The sequence below is a fragment of the Typopeltis vanoorti genome, chromosome 6 (genome assembly GCF_054136105.1).
Source record: "Typopeltis vanoorti isolate ZY-2024b chromosome 6, IOZ_Tvanoo_1.0, whole genome shotgun sequence".
Lineage (NCBI taxonomy): Eukaryota > Metazoa > Arthropoda > Arachnida > Uropygi > Thelyphonidae > Typopeltis > Typopeltis vanoorti.
Window position 1 is genome coordinate 22,282,438 of NC_143554.1, and position 22,371 is coordinate 22,304,808.

At 37.5% G+C, this 22,371-nt stretch overlaps 1 protein-coding gene across 1 annotated transcript in view; it reads right to left on the reverse strand.

Moving 5' to 3' along the window:
- The window catches only part of LOC150105334 (tyrosine decarboxylase-like), a 311,867-nt gene that overhangs the window by 110,297 nt on the left and 179,199 nt on the right, over positions 1 to 22,371 (reverse strand). The window contains exon 8 of the mRNA XM_090393931.1: positions 5,417 to 5,578. Within this exon, the coding sequence (XP_090250057.1) occupies positions 5,417 to 5,578 (162 nt within the window). The remainder of the gene's footprint in view (positions 1 to 5,416; positions 5,579 to 22,371) is intronic.

Genomic DNA, 22,371 nt, shown 5'->3' on the forward strand with positions numbered 1-22,371 from the left:
TTCAAATAGTAATCTGATGGCAGATCATGCTTTTTAGAAATAGATTGCAGGTATACTTTCTTGCTTCTCTGCAATGGTAATTTATTGAGCAGGCCTCAATGTCTAACACTATGAAAGCTATGGAAATGTGAAGAGTGATAGCACATGTTTCTGCAACCCTTTCCGAAGGATGTGTCTGGTGGAGAAAAGCCTCTAAGTGGAGAAAAGTTGGCTGTTATGACTTTCTCCATTATTTTAGAGAGGAGTGATAGCATTCAAATAGTAGTCTGATGGCAGATTATCATGCTTTTTTGAAATAGATTGCAGGTATACTTTCTTGCTTCTCTGCATACATATATACCAGTTGAGTATAGAAAACTATACAGGACAGATGTTAGCCCCAGAGTATGTCTGAATTCAATTGCAGAGATGCCATTAAGATCAGGAGACTTTAGTACATATTTTGTTTAGTATTCTTCTGTCTTTTTGCTGAAAAACAATAGGTATAAGGTGCTCAATATTTGGTCTAGTGAGAGACTATTTGCCTTGGTCATCAATGCAAGATTTTGGAGAAAAGTGATGCTAGGAGGTCAAGCTTTATCTTTAGGTACTGTAACACCAGTTACATCTGAATGAGAGAGATAGGAGTTTAGGTACGCAGAAATTGCATCCAATGGGCTTTACAAGGGATTAGAAATCACAGCTTCCCATTTTGGATGGTTGACCTCCAAATTGACATTTGGAGGTCATCACTTGGTATGTTTGTAGTGCCAAAGAACACAAGGTTTCAAGTGGTTGCAAAGAGGGAGATCTGTGCAAGAGGAAATTTTCACAAGATTGTGATCTGACATGTTAAGAAGAGATGAGACTATGATACACCTGGAAAGAGGAGTAGCGGTTAAAAAAAAAATTATTTTGGGAGTGAAACAGGATTATCAGGAATTCAGGCTGGTAGATGTAAAATTTGCACAACTTGGTTAGTTGTGTCAGAAAAAGGAAGCATTTGGAGTTGGAGACAAAGTCACCTAGCAAGATGAATTTACTCTTACGATAGCTTGATAGCAGAAAGAGATTCAGATAGGATGGTGAAGAGGGCAAAGTGATTTTCAGAATTTAGAGTGGAAATACAGCAGATGAATGTTACTGAATGAAGCAAGGAAATGCTTAAGCTAGAAGAGGTCTAAAGCAAAAAAATTTAATTGGGCATTCTTTGGCAAGCAATGTTAAGATCTTACAGTGCTATCTTTGTTGCAAAAGGAATCATGCAGCATGTAATTTTGACAGTGAAAGTAAATTGTATTTTAACTGCAATATGGGTTTCTATCACGAGTAGGCTATCTGGTCTAGGAACAACATACAGTAAGCTGAGATACACTTGAACATGATATTCATACAGACAACAATGGGTATCCTTGCCATTAACACAACCTGAACAGTGATGCCTGCATCACTACTCTGAATCCTGTCAGCAGGATTATGCAGCAGCTGACAGGAAGGCCAAACCTTTCAACACTATGGCAGCCAGAATATACTACCACTGTTTGTATCCTCAAAATGGAAGTTATGGGTTTCTAAGTACATTCCACGTGCTGTTGAAAGATCACACTCACTGCACCGAGAGAAGGGAACAAACTGGGACCCTTGCTCGGAAGGCCGAATATCGCATTTACATTTTAGGCCTATAATAAGCAGGGTAGTGATGTTTCAAAGGATTGTGACAGTCATCTACCACCTAGTAGGTCTAAGCTGGCATTTCTTCCTACTTAGGAAGGTATCCTTTTGCACTGTGAATGCTTGATATACCAGATCCTCTTTTATGGGAGGAAACTCCACAAAATGAGCTGGCAGAGTTGATAGGGAAAGGAGTATCATTTGCCTATTAGTATCCCAAGTGGTTCAGATAATAATCCAAAGGATGTTTATTTTTGTTTGTTTTTTTCCCATTACTTTACATGGTTGTAATCACTTCAAAGTAGATGACTGTTTTTAGTCCATAAATCCTATTTTTTAAAATATTACATTTAAAGAATTTAATATTAATCTTAAATTTTATAACATGACACCTGAAAGGACTCATCATATGGGGTACACTACTCCACTAGCCACAACTCACTATCTCTCCTACCTTCTTCCAACACCACAACTACCATAAAACACCACCAATAGTATTTTTTGGTCTATAGGTTGTGTATTCTCCAGTTTTAAATATATAAAATTCAATAGCTTTATATTAAATATTTATTCCTTTATTCAAGGATAATTTTATTTTATATTGAATATTCATTTGTGAAAGAGTAATAAAAAGTCATAAACAAGACTTAAGAGCCATCTATTCTAATATTTTATTCCAATAGTTTAATTAGGTTAGGGAGATCGAAATCAAGGTTGCCTGAGCAACTGCTAAAATCTTGCTAATTAAGTAATTCTAAAAATGCAAATTTCATTTACTATAAGGTTGACACTATGACAAAGTAAAATTTGACAATTCTGAAGACCTGTGAAATAATACATCTTCAGGGCATTTCTATGAGTCTGCTTATTTTAACCATCATTTGCACGATACCTATCATACTTCTCCTTGAACTCATCCATCAACAAAGTCACTCATAATCCACTTTGCCAACATTTTTCATTTACCACTCTTCAAACAAATAATCCTCATGTCCTTGCTACAGTGCTGTAGCTAGAGCTTTTGCCACCCCTCTCAATACACACCAAAAATACTACAAAAAGTCAAAACAACATACAGGGAAATAAATTAATAAAACACTGTTTATTTTTGAAGTTGGTGGTTTGAGTTGGTGAAGACAGAGCTGTAAAGCAGGTGCCCTCCATCGATGAGTCCTTGGACTCCTTGAAGGTGTCAAATAATAAAACTTTTATTCCACCATTCTAAATTTTTTTTTCTTGCTTTCCTATTAGCAAAAGCGTTAATGACATTGTGGAAGTCTATTTCATCACTTAGTTGCTGTTCTATAGACAGTATGACAAAATTTCTTAAACGCAAAGTTGCCACCTTTGGCGGACTGCCCCCCCCCCCCCCTCCCACCTTGCTAAGTGCACTTTTACAAAGGTTATCCCTCACTCCCTTATGTACTTAAAAAGTTCTTGATCAGTCCTACAGAACCCTTTTAATACTGTTTCTATCATATCCTCTTTTCCACATTTTAACCAATTTTTGTTGATTGATTAATTACATCCACACAGGGATACTTCTGGTTATCTGTCACCTGTATCACTTTCCTCTGGATCCTCTCCACCACTTCTTCATCCGCAAGGAATTCATGCAACCAGATACGTATGCATTAATCCAGATGTAGTCATATCAAAGTATTTGATTTATATATATATATATATATATATATATATATATATATATATATATATATATAAAAGGAATTACATCCTTATCTCTGTATGTTCTTCAATAAACAGGTAATTCACTGAACAATTTTGCTCACTTTTACAACCTCTACACTCTACATGTTAACTCCCTGTCCACAGCTGCACATTTGAAAGAAGATTGTTTATAATGAAAAGTGTTAACTTATGATACCTACTATCAGGTAATAATATGTATTATCAAATGCCATTCAAGATATTAGATTAGAAATAACATAAATATCATATAACCCTGTCATACACCTGATTTAATGATAAACTTATCCTGCACATTTCTCATCATTCCCACACAAAAGAGGCCACAAGGCCTATAGTATATTAATAAATGCTGTGTTGGCTGGGGTCAAGAGCAATGTAATCTGCTGATATTCTTCTCAAAGATCTGGAGGTTGTGATCTTGGGGAATACTTCATGGAAGAAGGCTGTACAACAGAACTGATGTAAATGAAATAAAACATGGAGCAGCAGGTTCGGTGAGTCAGTATTTCAACCGTAAAAGGATATTCAACAGATGTTGCTCATACTCCCATAGGTTTAGCAGAAAAAGGGAGCATTATGGATGTTAGTTTTGCTGAACAGCACCAATAGAAATATCTGTAGAAGAGATGATGAATAAATTGACCATCTATAAGACAGTGGCTGAAGAGAGTGAGTGTTTGTGTGTGTGAGTCATCATCGATCTGGTGTGCCGCCCCAAATGCAAGAGCAATATTCCAAGGTGCTGGACAGATTTGAGATATGTGTAGCATAAGCAAATGAAAAAATGCAAGATAACATCTTGAGTAAAAAAGGATGCCAAGTGTTTTAAAAAAATAAAATAAAAATAAATAAACAAAACATTCTATTTTATCAATACTGCTACATTTAGTATCCTTTACTGTGAATGAAGTTTCCAGTTCAGAAATGAGATTTCAGATTTAAAATACATTTTTATATCTTCTCTGATATGTGGTTTAATATTCTATCATGATCAAGTAATATGGCTTATATAAACCAATTAATAGCACAAAAAAAAAATTGGATTTAAGGCTGTCTTGACAATTTGTTTAATATTTTGCAGAATCAAAACAGTGTGCTTTTTCCATACAAGATAGGCTAATTCACCTTTCGTTAATAATCCCTTGTAAGGTTCTTACAGTGCTGCATTTGAGCCCAGTTCATTTCACCCCAAAAAAGTTTCAGTATTGACATTGGCAACTCCTGGGTCTAAAGTTTAGTTTTAATACAATTTTATTAAAAACAGCATATTAATGAGGAATGGAAGGGGAAAAACCTCTAGGAAGAGTGGCATCTACCAATCGCTGGTCAAATACATTGACATCAGTAGGTTGAGATAAGAAAATATTTTTGTTTGAAAAATATTCTCATATCTCAACCTAGTGATGTTTATTATTTAAATCTTTCTAAAAGGTTGAGCAAAAAGCTTTATGAAATGAGAGTGCCCAAGATGGTGACAGGTCTGTGGAATACTACCTATGAGGATAGGCTGAGGGTTTATGGTTATAATATTTAGTTGATAGGCAGAAAAGAGGGGACATGATAGAAACTTAATATTAAAGGGGTTTTATAAAATCAATTCAAGTGAAATTTCTCAATATATGACAAATAGAACTAGGGGCCATCTGTGGAAGTTGTGTAACAGTGTGGTTAGTAAGGGTACGAGGACCAGATTTTTTTCGTGGAGAGTGGAATGGATTGCCAAAATTCGTTGCGAGTTCCCTGATGCAGAATGGATTCAAGGAGAGATACGATAGGATTTGTGTATGATGGTTGATTTGGGTTTCCATTGAGTCAGTAGACTCCTGTGATGAGTCTACTAACTCAATGGAAATGTCAAAATAATAATCAAATGCTCTCAGACTACCATGAGAATCAATCTTCAGTTTACAAACCCAAGAACATAGCCACCACTGCATTACAACAATGCTAAAAGATTTATAAATAAAAGTATAAAAGTTGTGCTAAGAAATTTATCACTTTAATCAAAAACAATGTCTACATTAAGATTACAAAAAAAAAAATGTTTATAACTTACCTCAATACCTCTCATAAGAGCCTGAAATTCTGGACAAATGAATGAACTTCCTGCATATGCAGCATCCACATGAAGCCATACTCCTTCTTTTTGACATACAGGACCAATCTCATATAGTGGATCGAATGAACAACAAGATGTTGTTCCAAGGGTTGCTGCCACCTCCATAAATACAACACTGAATTTTAGATTATATACATTTAAGCAAGTATTAATAATTAAACTAAACAAAAAGTTATTCTTCTTATTTACAAAAGCAAAAATTATTCACAAACATTTCTTGTTTTCATTTTATTTTATATTAATCCCACATACAAAAGGTTGTAAAGCATAGCAAAGTGTCTTGTGTGAGCAAATCAAAGAGGAAGTATTAATGTGTATTTTGGAAACAGCAAGGTTGTAGTCTTTGCAGAAAACAGAACAAGGGAAGATGTTCCAAAGAATAGAGATGAATGGAATGAAAGAGAAAGAAAAATTGATTTAGCATGGGAATTTGGGAGTAAAGGAATACTGATCAGAAAGTAGCCATGTTTTTAATCCTTAGAAGTGGAGTAATGATACAGTTCAGTAGAAAATACCTATAGAAATGACAAGGCAAAACAGAGCGTTTTGGGGGGGGGGGGGTTATAGACTTCCACCTCTAAGCCAGCAAATGATAGAAGATAACCAGATGACCAAATCTGTCCACAAGAGTCCATGTGTGGCTTAATCAGAGACTTATACAATGGAACAAGAATCTCCTTCTACAAATCAGTGTCCTCTGCATCATTCCCAGAGTTCATTGTGCTGACTCCACAATTTTGGCAATTTGTTCAGTAACTTTTAGATCCTTATTCTCCATCACCGCAAGATCTGTTATTTGCTTCCACCTCCAACAATATATCCCCATCAAGTGTAAATTTTACATCCAATCTTTGTTTCCTAAATTTTAAAACCTTACATTTTGCAACATTGAACTGGCATCCCTATTTCCATGCCCATTCACTCAATCTATTCAAGTATATTTGTAAAGCCACAACATCTTCTCTACTTTTCATAGTTCATCCTAACTTTGCATCATCTGCAAACACTGAATATCCCCTGTCCAAATCTTTACCAATATCATGAACATAAACAGGTTAAACAATGGTGCTAAAATAGACCCCTAAGGCACACCACTAGTACTATCCTCTTCCAGGATATTCCTCTCCCATACCTGACTTGCTGATACCTATCGATAGCCAATCTCTGATCCCATGCACTAGTCTAATATCAAACCAAACCTACTCTAGTTTGACTCTGAACTTATCATGCAATAATTTATCAAAAGCCTTTGAAAAATTTAAGTATGCTACTGTGTATCCACCTCCTTCATCCAATAAAGCTGTCACCTTATTGTAATAATTAAGTAGATTACTAAAACATGACCCCCCCTTTAGCAAATCCATGCTGTCCATCCAAGATAATACCACTGTTGCCAACCCAATTCTGGATCCTGGATCACACCAGCCTCGCAGTAATTTAACCACAACAATTGACACACAGATAGGCCTATAATTTGATGCTCGAGTTCTGTCACCTCCCTTATGAAATGGCACATTATTGCCTTCCTTCCACTCGTTATGACTCATTAAATAAGTTAAGGCAGATGGAACTCCCCAGCACATTCCTTCAAAATATGTGGTGATATATTATCAAGTCCCACAGCCTTATCAACATTAAGTTTGCTCAATTCATCATATACTTCTTGCTCACTTGCAGTCAGTCTCTCCTCCTCATCAACTGCTCTCAGACTCTCCATGATGTCACATTCACAAGAATCCAAGATCTTTATGAATTGCTCATTAAGTATCTGAACTATATCTTCTGCAGCAGCTGTTCTTATACCATTTTCTCCAATAAATGTCATCCTTCCATAATTTTTTTTTAGTTTTTGTTTTTCTGGATACATATCAAAAGAATCCCCTAAGATTCTTCCTGGCTTCATTAGCTAACTGCTGCTCATACCTCACTTTTGCTACCCTTACAAAGTCGACATCCTTGCCTGTTTTTTGTAATCCTCATGGAATTGATTATTACCACTTCTCTTATGCTCAGTCCATAATGCTTTTTTTCCTTTTGCAAGCTTAACCTCCCTACTGGCAAGCTGGATAAAATAGTGAGACCAAATTGCACTTCTTATCCATGTTATTCAACATGAGTTACAGAATCATATCCAGATTTAACTGGACATCTATAGATGTCATGGCCGGTCAGGGTGTTAATCACTTCATCCACTTCACACCTACCTTATTTAATCTTCTGACCCTTGAAATACATTTACACAGTGATTCTACTAGACAGTTCTTGAATATCCCCCAAGCTGCACTGATCTCCTTTCCAGCCAACTCTTCCTTTCATGCTACACTTGTAAGCTGTTTCCTGAGCTTCTCATAATCACCAGCCTTGTAGTTCCATATATAACCTTCCCTCACAAAGGTCGTCACACTGGCAATCACCCAGGTAGTCACTTCATGGTCACTCTCACCAACTGGAGGGCGATTTGACACCTCATTTATAATAACCTCCTCCGATGAGATTATCAAATTCAAGACCCTGAATCCTTGTGTTTCCTCTGTTGTATACTGCCTGAGGTAGTTGTCCCTTAAAAAACTCAAGAAACTCACTTTACTTGCAGTTGCTGTCTCATCATCCCAGTCTATATTGCCATAATTAAAATCGCCCATAAGGATCACTCTTTTCTTATTTGGTTGGTTAATTTGATTATACACTAAATGGTCACTACCCATCCACATTATGAGGTCTACAACATCCTAGTAAGTATTATATTCTATTAACCTCCATCTCACACCATACTACCTCAAAATCACTGGTACTATTTCCTTGTATGAACATAACTTTAGCATCAATAGCACTCCCCCTTTTCTTTTTACCCTTTGTATCTTCACGAAACACATCACACCTATCCATCTATTTCTATCAGTATGTCATCCTCATCCAACCATGCCTCACTTATTTCAACTATTCTTGGGTGAACAGACTCAATTAATGCAAACATTTAATTTGCATTCTTTCTAACACTTCTAGTAATTTTATACAAAGATAACATCTCAATACAAGATCTATAGCAAGTTTCACTGATTTATGACTTCTCCATACTTAAATCCAGACATTCCTTTTTCTCTTTATTCATCACAGAGCCTTCTTCAAATCCAACTCTTTCCCTCTTGATCTCAAGCCATGCCCTTCCTTTGTCTACAATGCATTCAGATTCTCTTGGAGCATCAACCTTTCTCACACTGTGTTCCCCTGTCCACCCTGAACTTCCCCATTTCTCTGTCTGTCTTGCACACCCATTCTCTATACTCATGCCGCTCACCTCTTCATAATCACCTTTTCAATCTCTCCTATTTTACTCTCCTGTTCTTCCACATCACTTCCCCTTGATCAGATTCATTCACTGTACTCATTTCTCTATCTTCCAGCAGTACTCTCTCTCTCTCTCCAAATGACTTGCCCCAAAACCATTCAAATGCTGTCCATCACTTTTCTACAGTTCAATTCATCCATCAAACTTATTCCACACATGAACAAACTGCATTTGTTTTCCCTCGCACATTTCCACTAACATATTATTACAATCTTCACTAGTTCATCACTGTCATACCTGGGTAACACACTAACCACCCATCCTATCACACTATTATCTTTTATCTTTCTCAACAACTTCCTGATATCCAATCTTACGTGTGTTTTTTTTGTTCCCAGTCATTTGTCCCTATTACAACTACCAACTCTTTTACTCGTGTACTTCTCATATCCAACGCCTCAATCACTTGGAAGTTTATAATAAATTTAGTTTTATCCTTTATCCAAGTGAAACCAAACAAAGTTTGCACCTGAAAATATCTTCAGGAGTGAGGTAAGGTGGTGCAACACCAGGCAACTCCAAGCAAAGGTGGACCAAGCTCTCATCACTCCTTGTCTCAGTATCTCCCATAATGCAAAGCACATCTCCTTGCAAACATATATACTGCTATGCATTAAGGGAAGGGCCACTACACACCGTTTCTACTTTTATTGAGGTCTCGTCAGTGGGAGGCAGACCCAAACATGGAGATACAAAGGCAGAAGCAATAGGAGAAGTCATATTTACTTATCTGAGTTGCCAACAGGTGTACCACCTTATTATTGAATTACTCTGGATTTAGAGAAAGATGTTAGAAATTTATTTTGCACTTGGTTAGACTATAATAAATTTAGTTTAATCCTTTATCCAAGTGTAAGCAAACAAAGTTTGCACCTGAAAATATCTTCAGGACTGAGGTAAAGTGGTGCACCTCAATTAATATTCATTTACCTCTAAGGAAACAAACCTTGTGCATCATCCTCATTATTCTCGACCCAATAAAGAGAATTGCAAGAGCTTGGAATATTTTGAAATTTTGATTCTGCATTACATGGCTTATAAAATGCAGGAAAATGGAATTCAGTGCCATCATTTGCAAATGCCATAGATAGGATTTGCGGTCAGCAAGACATCATGATGCAGAAGAGCATGAGCAACAGTACAGAGTATTCAGCTATTTTGATGGAGAAATACGATGAAAGGCAATCATCTATCATAACACAGTGAATAATCAGAGAGTAAGCTGGAAATTCAACTTCCGAGGCTAGAAGAGAAATCATTAGATGGTAGTTCAGTGATCAGGCTTCTATTCTTAACCTGACCAAATGTCCTAGAAATGTTGAGAATAACCACATGAATTTCTGAAAATATTTCCATGGCATGTATCCAAAGGTGGATCGTGATGGATAGTAGAGTTGTTGTGGACTGAGAATGGCAAAATCTTTATTACTGGTCACTTATTAGTTGGTGAACCTTGGTTACCTGTTCATAACCTTCGTGATTTGAGAAAACTGAGCTGAGAACAATGTGGTGAAGGGTCAATGAGTGGCATATCACAATGTTTTGATATGGGCTGAATATACACTTCTGTCCATGTTATGTAGTATATGTTGGATAAGTAGAAGAATTAAAATATGTAATAAGTGTTAATTGTAGCAAAAATGTTAATTAAAAACAGATACCATCAAGGAAAAGCCATCAGTCTTTTCGTTCGGTGATGTTACATCATAACATCACCCAGAAGGGGCCAGAAAGCATAACTACTATTGGAAGAGGAAAGGTTATTACAATTATCCCTTTCAAAATGAGATTTGTATTTGTATAGTTTTTTGCAGCTTTTGCAAGCTGCAGTGTATGCTAGTGTGAAGCTGGAGTTCATCTTCAGCCACTAATGGATAAAAATGAAAAGAGCTAGTTAGTTACTAAAAATGCACTTAGTGGTATTCTGATAAATAATAAACAATTTATCTTAATTATTACAAATGCTACTCCAAGGACTGAAAGTAAGTTCCTTTTAGAACTACTGAAGTACCTATAATCTTCCCATGAACACATTCACTGAATGATGTGCTTAAGACAATGATAACTTCTTTCAAACACTACACACTATGAGAAGAACTACGACCTCTTGTGCTTCCTAAAAACACTGGTTAGCTTGGTCCACCTTTGCTACGAGTTTCCCGGTGTTGTACTACCTGACCCCAGCCCAGAAGATACTTTCAGGCACAAACTTTGTTTGCTCACACTTGAATAAAGGATTAAACTAAATTTATTATATCCTAAAAACACTATTAGCCAGCTTCTGGTGATGACCCAGAGTTCTATTGTCACCAGTCAAAAGTTGCAATATCTTTGTTATCTATGCTGTTAAGATCCCCTTATTGACATATGTTGTTATGATAATTTCCTTTGCTCTGTCTATTCATCAAATTTTGTACTCTCAATCTGCAGAATTTCATAGGCCAGTTATCATCTGGTTAATTTAATACTGTCTTTTCACCTCCTTGGAACCAAGGAGATAAAAAGACAGTAGACTATCTGCACACAGAAGGCCAATAGTCAAATCTTTGCAAAGTGAAATAGCTCTGGAAAAGATAAACGCTATGAGTAATAATTGGCGGTACTGATTATTTTTGGTGAAGTAGTGTGTCTGCATGATTTTGGAATGATTTCTGTGTGATTTATTATTATTCAGGCCTCCATGGAGTCAAGAGAATCATCGCGCGAGGTCCTTCTTAGGAAACAAAGTCTATCATACCACTCATTGACATTCTTACTCTCACCACTCTAACAGGCAATGCATTCCAGAGTTCCAACCACCTCCCACACAAAGAAACCACTCTTCACTCGATTGCTCACAGCTTCCTTTTGTAACTTACAGGGATGGCCAGTTGTCATTGCTCCTTCCTGCAGTTGAACCAAGTGAAAAAACTCCCTAGTGTCAACCCTGCAACTGCCCTTCAACAGTTTAAAAGTCTCAATCATATCACATCTCCTTCTTCTATCCTCCAAACTCTGCAGTCCACATTCCTTCAGCTGATCCTCATAATTAACGATGTACAGACCGGAAACCAACTTTGTTATCTGCCTCTGTACACTTTCCACAGTAATTTTATTCCCTTCAATTCCTGGAGACCAAATTTGAGAACAATAGTCTAAGTGTGAACTGATCAGGATCTTATACAACAGAATGATAACTCTTATCTCGGCAGGTCAGCATCCTTCTCAGTATTGCAGCAATGCTCTGGGTTACCTTCACTACCTTTGCAATATGCTTCCTGAATTTCAATTTTCTATCAGTCATCACCCCCAGATCTCGTCTCCCCTACTTCCTCCAGTACAACTCATTGAATCAAGTATGTAGTCTCCCATCGATTTATCCCAAACTTCAAGACTTTACATTTTGCTGCATTAAACTGATACCCCCATTTATTTTCCCATCTGTCTAGTTTATTCAAATCCTCTTGCAGGGCTGTCACATCTGCACTATTACTAATAACCCATCCAGGCTTCACACCATCTGCAAACTGAATATCCCCCTGCAATCTATTGACAATGTCATTGATATAAAGGTTAAACAATACATGTCTCAGAACTGAGCCCTGTGGAACCCCGCTTGTAACTTTCTGCTTCCGTGATATTGCCCAACCATACATAATTCTCTGATATCTTATCAGACAGCCAATCCTGAATCCAGTTGACTAACTCAATATCTAAACCCGTGCTGCAACTTAAATATCAGCTTATGTGGCAACCTGTCAAATGCCTTTGCAAAATCCAAAAAAAAATGGCACTATATGCCTTTCCCTCATAAACTGCTCTTGTCACTTTATTATAAAAGGTAATCATATTACTAAAGCAAGAGCACTCTTTAACAAATCTATGTTGATTCTCATGATAACATTACCCTCATCTGCCCAATGCTGTATATCATCGCTCACTAATTTCTCCAAGATCTTAACTACTGATGAAACACAAACTGGCCTATAATTAGACACTTCCAGTCTGCTACCGCCCTTGTGCAATGCCACTATCTTACCTTCCTTCCATTTCTTGGGCACCTTTCCTGTAGCCAGACTTTCACTGAAAAGCCAGGTCAATGGAGCTGTCAATTCTTTAGCACATTCTCTCAAAACCTGTGGTGAAATACCATCCAGTCCCACAGTTTTACTGACTTCAACAGTATTCAGTATATGGAACACATTCTCCTCTTGCACCTCTAAACCTCGAATCTGCCCTATCCTTCTAGTATTAAAACCTACTTCTCCAGGATGAAATACTCCAATAAAGTGTTCATTGAACAACTCCACTATGTCCTCTCCATCAGTAACTCTATTCCCATTTTTATCCCACAATGTCATTCTTCCACAATCATTTCTCCTCCTACTGGCCATATAGCTAAAAAATTCTCTAGGATTTTCTTTGATCTTAGTGCCAATCTTTTGTCATATTCCAGTTTTGCCTTCCTCACCATACTAGTCACTCTCCTGGCTCAAGTCTTATATTCTTCATGAATCTGCTCTTCATCCATCTCCTTATATCTCTTTCCATAACCTCTTTTTAACCTGCAGTTGCTGTTTGATATTATTTGTCATCCACTTTATACCAAATTGTGTCCTCTTCTTCACTCATGGAATACAGCTTACTATTGCTGCTAACAAATATTTGTTCACAATTTCCCAAGCACTAATGATATCTTGGCCTTCCAATTCTGCCATCCATGGAAATGCCCCCAAGTTGATTTCTAAGACTATTATAATCACCTGCCTTAAAATTCCACATGCATTCCTGTCTCTTTGATACTCCTGCATGTTTATTCATTTTCCAAGTCAAAACCACATGGTCACTCTCTCCAACAGGTGGGAGAGATGTCATCCCAGTTATTATCAGCTCTTCTGACACTATGACCAAATTTAAAACTCTTGAACCTCTTGTTCCCTCTATTACATATTGCCTAAGACATTTGTCCCTCAAGAATTCTAGAAATTCCATTCCCTTATTACTACATGCATTTTTTCTTCCCAACTTATACTGCTGTAGTTAAAATTTCCCATAACAATCATTCTACTTGTACTTGCCAAGCTCAACTGCCTAAACATCTTCTGCTCCCCACCCTCTGTGCTGCTTGGCTTGTAGCAATACCCCCACTAAATATCCTGTTTTGTCCACCTGAACCTCAACACCATATGCTTTTAAAACTATTAGTGTCACAGCCTTCCAAAGGCTGCACTCTTAGAGGACATAAGTCATCACTTATCATAAGCAGTACTCCACCACTGCATTTTCTTTTCCCTTCCTATCCTGCTACTTCTATTCCTGCTATTAAATCATCTTCCATCAAACATGTCTCAGAGATCCCAATAATATTTGACCAGGCTGATGTTGTCAGCACCGCCAATTCATCTCCATTATTCCGGATACTCCTGGCACTAATATAAAGCATAAAAATGTCACTGCTTCTATACCTATCATCTTCCCCTCCAGGCCCCACTGGACTCAGTGTTTCCTGATGTCTTTCAGGTAACACTGAGTTACCTGAAAAACAGCAATCTTTCCAGATAAATAGTCCTTCCTCATTCAAATGCAAGCGGTCTCTCGCATAGTTCCTTTCTATCCTCAAATTCTCTCCAAGCATCCACATATTCCAATCCACTCTTCTGACACATTCTGGCTATTATGCTATTCATTATTACTGCTCCTTCTGCTAAGCTTGCCATTTATCATCATACCTGGGTAATATACACACACACAATCTTTCCTCTCTGCGTTTTCTTTTGCAACTTCAAGCATGAATCTCAGATCTCTCGCCACCGATTTACACTGCCTCCCAAGTCATTCGTGCCCACCATCACAAGCATCTCATCCACCTTTTCACCCTACTTGATTGCCATAACCACGCTTTCTATCGGTCCTCCAGGCAAACACTCCTCTGGCATCCTGTCTTGCACACCATGTATCATCGAGTCTCCATACATCACACCTCTTACCACTCTGTTCCTTGATTGCTCACCTGCATCTCTCTCTCTCTCTCTCTCTGTGTGTTCCCCTACTTACCTGCTGTAATGGCATCACTATCTCTGGTTCCAGCACTCCCTCGCATTCTTCTAATTTCCTCTCTCTTTCTGACTGTTTTCATTCTCTCCTCTCCTATTATTCCCTCTCTTCTGTTCTTATTTCCTCCTCTTCTATCATGCCCATACCTCTCTCTTCTACTGTTCTTATTCTGTCCTCTTCTATCATTTGCATAACTTTCTCTCACCCTACTCTGATTTGCCTTGCATTCATCTCTACCATTCGTCTAATCTCATCTTTCATACTTCTCATCTCATTCCTTAGACATCCCACCTCCTGTTTCAGTTCATCTATCTCTCTCTGCAAGTTAGCCACTCTTACTTACCACTCATCCTCCCAATTAAGACCATCTCTGAAAACCTCACAATTATTCAAGCCTTCGACACTCTCCAGTCGCTTTTCTCATTCATATTTTGCTCGTTGCATATTTCACCTTCTATCACAAGTCTCTCTAGGTTGAGATTCTAACACAAAGTTCTTCCCATTGCCTACATTTTGCACATATATGCACCCCCCCCCTCTCTCACCTGCCACATATCCAACTGCTGGGACACATACATACATACCAAAAGCACCACATGCCATAAAATCCTGTAGTATGTTACGTAAAATATATACCCTCTGTCCAAAAAGAAACCAAACTTTGGATAGAAAATAAAACACAGGCTAATTATAATTATTCAAATCATTTATTTCAATCACTATATTCTTGCTCAGCTTCGATAATCTTCTTGCTATCAATCACTTTAAAACTTTGAGATAAAACTCACCATTGACTGTTTGGCCAGGCGGAACGAATTCTTTGTGGATAATGCCCTTGGAATTGTAGAAACAAATCAGCATTGTCTTCACTTTTGACTTCTCCAAGCGACTGTTTTTTTCAGATGCCAATCTTCTGGTCTCCACTCAGCACTGATTTGGGCTCATACTCAAATCACCATGTTTCATCACCAGTAACGATCGTTTCAAGGAAGTTTGAGTCCTTATGATGGTTTTAATGAGGTCCTTGCAGTGTTCAATTCGATACATTTTTTGGTCGTTGGTCAACTTGTGGGGAACAAATTGCAAATTCATACAACGGCCCAAACTCTCAGTCAAAATGTTATGTACAGTTGATTTTGGAATCCCCAATTCATCAATCAATATCACGGATGATTTCGGTACTTTTTGGATGTTAACTTCACTCAGTCCAGTTTTTGGACAGCCCGGCTTTTTGTCGTCCTCAAGTGTCTCACAACCACTTTGAAATTGCTTAAACCACTCGTAAATTTGAGTACGGGATAAGCATTCATCATCGTATGCATTTTGAAGCATTTCATGCGTTTTGGTAAAACGTTTACCAAGTTAAACACAAAATTCAATCATAGCTCTGTTTGAAACTGATTTTCACCATTAGTCAAAACACACTGTCACTCTTGGCACTATAACTCTGCTTCTAATGACACAAATGTCATAAACAGTTGACACAACACTAATAAAGGTTGCCACTTTTGACAACAAAAAGATACAACAGGTGGCGCCACTAGTTTCTAATATTTTTGAAAAGTTCGGTTTCTTTTTGGACAGAGGGTGTAGTCCATAAATGGGGGAGGACTTGTGACATGCCATTTTTAATTGGAGCTGCAGCTGCTGCCGTCATTCAAATAATGACGAGGAACTACTACAACAAAATGCTAAATACTACTACAATTAAACGTTAAATACTATGTTATATGCTCTATTGTAAGCTAATTTACTTACGCGATACTATAAGTATAAACTATATTAACTATACTAAATAATGAAAACTTATGGAAGTTTTCAATTGCTATGCTGCTATTTATATATTGGGTTTTATCCTTTATTCAAGTGTTAGCAAACAAAGTTTGCGCCTGAAGTACTTTCAGGACTGGGGCAAAGCGTGGTAAAGGTGGTATAAGTTCTCATCACTTGCCTTAGTATCTCCCATAATGCAAAGCACATCTCCTTGCAGACATGTATAATGCTATGCATTAAGGGAAGGGCCACTAGCCAGACCGGTTTCAACCTTTATTGAGGTGTGATCAGTGGGAGCCAGATCCAGAGGTGGTAAAACTAAGGTGGAAGTAATGGAGAAGTCATATTTACCTATACGAGTTGCCAAAGGGTGTCGCATCCTATTATTAAAATTCTCTGGATTAGAGATAAGTTTATGGAAGTTTTTTCACTTAGCTATGCTACTAATTATATATTGGGTTTTATCCTTTATCCAAGTGTTAGCAAACAAAGTTTGTGCCTGAAGTACTTTCAGGACTGGGGAAACTCGTGGTAAAGGTGGTATAAGTTATCATAAAACAAGTTGTGAACAGGATAACAGCAATGATGCAGAGGACCCCTGACATGCACAAATAGAGAGGTTATGATGCCATCATATAAGGCCTTGATCAGGGCTCATATGAATTAACGTGAACATATTTGGTTGGCAGTTTTTTGTGGTGATGAGGATATGCGAGTCCAGAGAAGATTCACAAAGGTGGTCAGTGGTCTTTGGAATGTGGAGTACAAGAATAGATTGTACAAAGTCTCGTCAATAGGAGGAAGTGGGGGGTATGATTGATCACTTGACTCTGAATCCTCTCCACCACCTATTCCCCAAGAAATCCAGGTGACCAAGACTGTGCACAATAGTCAAGATGCAGCCAAGACAGATAACCTTTCTATCTTTACTTGTAGTTATTTTTCAACATCCAAGTAGTCCATTGAGCTATTTTGCCATAAATTAAAGATGCCAAGAAATTATATTCTTGGTTTCATCCTATACTTGGACTACTTGTATATGGGAAATATGACTTCCGGATTACTTCAACCTTGGTACATCTTCTAGGTCTGGCTCCCACTGATGAGCCCTGAATAAATGTTGTGACTGTCTAGATACTGGCCCTTCCCATAATGTGTAGCATTATACATGTCCATAAGGTTGTGGTTTGCATTATGGGATACTAAGGCAATTGATGCGAAGTCATTAGCCTCTATATACAACTAGCCCAGTTGTGAAGTAACTTCACATGCTTGTTTGTTAACACTTGAATAACAGGATGAAATCAAGAATATAATTTCTTGGCATCTTTAATTTATAGTATAACCAAGTGAAAAAAAAAAAAACTAATAAAGAGCTATTTTTCCGACTTTTGCAACATGTCTTCTGAACTTCGCGTCTGTTCACCACCATGAAGAACCAAGATGTCATAGAGATGCATATCCATATAATAATAATTTAAATTGCCTTATATGTATACATAGCCAATGTATAAATCTGGTTATGCCATGAGTAAACAATTTGTTTCTTTGACTTCTAGCACTGTACAAAAATTTATTACCACCAAAGACTAGCCTCAATTTTCTCAATTTCAATAACCTCAATTTCATACCATCAATATGATACATATTATGTAATCCTCATCCCAAAGTGCATAACCTTACATTTTGCAACACTGAATTGACAACCATTATCTTTTGTCCACATAGCTCATATATTTAAATGATTTTGCAGGATATTTATCACCATCAACCCCAGTTTTGCACAGTCAGCAAATGGCTGAATCTCTCCCCCTGCCTTAAATCATTCCCTATGCAATTATTAACATGGAAATTAAGGAGTATGTGGCCCTAATGCAAAGCCTTGAGGCACTTATGTTGCTATAGGAAATGACCTTCATTGAACTGTTGCCATAAAGCTGAAAGCACAGATTGTTCAGAATCTCATTATAGGCTGCTGCATGATGATCCTTTATGTTCAGACTGGGTTCCCCAGCCTGGGGGAAAAAAAAAAAAAAAGCCTGGACCATGATATTCTTCCACAGCTGGTATAACACATTTGGGTCGGTAGCATTCCCCTGGCATCTGCCAAGCCCAGACTCGTCCACCAGACTGACAGATGGTGAAGAATGATTCTTCACTCCAGAGAACACAATTACACTGTTCCAGAGTCCAATTTCTGTCAGCTTTATACCACTCCAGACACTTAGCATTGCCCTTGCTGATGTTAGGCTTTTGTGTGTGACTGTTGGGTTAGGAACCCCATGTTTTTCAACTCCTGAAAAAAAGTTGTGATGCTGGTGTTGCTTAGAGGCATTTCAGAAATTGGTGGTGAGTGTTTCATGCTAGATGTTTCAGCACTTGGCAGTCCTGTTCTGTGATTTTATGTGGCATACCAAGCGCTGCTGGTAGTGTATCCTATCCTCTACTCCTCTTGAAACTTGCATATCCTTGCAACTTGCAGTTGACAAGTCATACAATCCCAATGCTGAATTGATATTTTTCAATCTTCTGAGCAGCTCCAGTTCATCGAACTGAATTCTCACATCTGTGTCTGCCAGATCAACTGCAAAATTTCCACATGGATGATACACTATTGCAAAGTGATCACTTAGCAACTCAATTACTTCTGCATCTAATTACCTTCCTATCATTAGCACTGATTAAAGTCATCATTCCATAATAATTCTTACATGGCAAAAAACTCTTCTCTTGGATTTCCTTTGGCCTACTTATCAAATTTTATCTCAATCTGATTTAGCCTTTCTTAACATACTTCTCATTCTTCCTATTGTAAAGGAAGAATGATTGATGTAGCAATGAGATTGGATGACATATTAACCTATGTGATATAAGAAAGTGTAAGAGAAGATATAATTGTTCCAATTTACAAAGGCAGTGATTAGGCTATAAATAATAAGCTGATCTGTATATCTGAAGTTGTGATTAAGGTGGTGGAAAGGTTGGTGAGAGCTAGGATACAGACGCGAGTTGGTAACAGTAGCATTCTCTTTGTCAATGTGGATTTGTTAAAGGAATGTCATGTTTTACCAACTGTCAAGATTATGTGACCAATGTATTGGACAATGGAGATGCATATACAACAGCATACTCATTATGTAAAGGCATTTGATAAATAGCCACACAAGTTGGTACCTAAAATGGAGCAGATGGAATTGGATGCCAGATTAGCAAGTTCAATAGGTGACTGGATTTTCGATGGATATATCAAGTAGTGTATGGGAGTTGCAGTATCCTGGAAGAGCGAAAGTCACTAGTGGCATGCCATAAGGGTCTGTTTTGGAGTCATTGTTATTTGAACTTTTATATTGATGATAATGGGATGGGTTTACCTAGAGATAAAAAACTGTTTGTAAATTTTGCAAAACTAGAGAGAATAATGAGAAATCAAGCAGATCTTTCAGCCTGGCAGGAGGACTTGAATCAATTATATGAGCAGGCAAGTTCAATGTTGCAAAGGTGCAAGGTTATGAAATTTGGTAGGCAGCAATAGAATGCAAAGGATACACATGGTGGGGAAATTTTGAAGGAGGTAGAGGATACAATAGACTTAAGAGTGGTGGTGGACAAGGATCTTAAGTTCACAGGTCACACTGCATAATTTGTGAAGACATGACATTAGATTATGGCAATGTTGCAAAGGATTTCAACTTGCAGAAATAAATAGGTTCTGGTTCCATTTTATAAGGCCTTGATCAGGTCTCATATGGATTACTGTGCACAAAATTTATTCCCCTGGTTTTTTTGATGATGAGGATATTAAAAAGTATCCAGAGAGGACTAAGATGTTAACTGGGTCTTTGGAATATGAAGACATATGGGGGGGGGGAGGGGGAGGATTCAATTTGCAAATCTTTCTGAATAGGAGAAGGGATAAGATTGAGATGTTAAGTAGGTAAGGAGTTGTGATTATATTAATGTGTAAGAAATTTTTCATAGGCCATCACCCTGTTTACATCCTGCTTATACAATCTGTATAAACAAAGTGTAAACAGTGGAGTCAAAAAGTCTGTTCTTTGCATGCAGTTGTTTGTGACTGGAATGCACTGTCTGACAGACATTGAATGAGTTTAAAGCACAATTTGATTAGCTTTGTATGAGAGCATGTGTAACTCCCGACCAGTCTAGACTTGATGGGAGTTTGGCGTTAATAATAATTATCAGTGTTCCTAGTAAGCTGTAAGCCTCAACACTAGAATAGTCCCAAGAGAGAAGGTAGAAAGAGAATATGTTTGTTACATAAAGGACAAGACAGCACACAAGATTAGATTTTTTGGAGAGTAAAGGAGCGAAATGAGTCACTAAGTCAGCAAGTAAGTTTAAAGAAAAAAAAGGAAATACATAAATAACTCAAATTCCTTAGTAAATTTCTAATTCAACTTATTTAGACTGTAGAAACATTGAACAATTGTCTTATTGATTCGTTACAGACTTCTTTCTCTTCAGAAACTACACACAAACTGTCATTATAAACTAGTTTTGTATTATCACTGTCATTTTTATCACTGAGCTATTTTTCCATTTAAAGAAGGTACCACTATACTTATCCATAGTTGAAATAGTAGGCCTACATATACACAAAAATATTACACTATTTTCTTTATGCTTCTCACAATCGCGAGCTCTGATAAACAACTGCTAATCTTCTGTTCTATTGTTGGTTACTGACTGTTGCTGACAGTGTTGCCAACCAAAAAAGACAAAATATCGCTATGTGTCTGTCAAAATTCTGCTGTTGATATTGATTTTATATACACATTCCAAACTGTCAACAATTATTGAATAATAACACAATAATGTAGGCATAATTACAGTAAAGGGAAAAAAAAATCACAAAACAAAAAAGTTGCGGGTCTGGGCCCCGGAGGGCTCCTGCTGAATTTAACCGCTGGGTACCCTTCTAAGGAGCCAGCATGCATAGTACAACTGAAAAGATCAATGATATGGGGGGGGGAGCTTTTTCAGTAAAAACTGAAGTGCCAGAAATGGGCACTTCAATTTTTTTCCTAAGTTGGTACATCTGTCATAAGCATCCCTGTGAAATTGCAAGTCATTCTATCAAGCAGTTTGTTTTATACAGCTGTCTGAAGCAAAAGGGTTGATGTATCCCTTTGAAATGGATAAAAAGAGTATCGTGCGGTTATAAAATTCTTTGTAAAAGAAGGTTTAACGGCAAAAGAAATTCATTCGAAATTCATACAAGTTTATGGGAACTCTTCTCCTTCATTTTCAACAATTAAGAAATGGTCTGCCGAGTTTAACCGCGGCCGTACCAGCCTTGAAGATGATCCACGTGAAGGACGTCCAGAAAGTGTAACAACACCAGAAATCATTGATCAAGTGTATGATATGGTATTGGATGACTGGCAAGTCAAAGTGAGTGAAATTGTTGAGACTATAGGCATTCAGTATTTCAAAAGAACATGTAGGATATATTTGGCATGAAGAATTGCAAATGAAAAAGCTTTGTGCAAGATGGGTGCTACGCTTGCTCACAGATCAAAAACACACTCGCATGAAAATCTCAAATGAAGCATTTTAATAAGAATAAAATTGATTTTGTGCATTAATTTATTAATATGGATGAGACTTAGATTCACCATTCCACACCAGAATCCAAATAGCAGTCAAAACAATGGACAGAAGCCGGTTGTTCAGCATCAAAGAAGACAAAGTCGGCCATCAGCAGAGAAGGTCATGA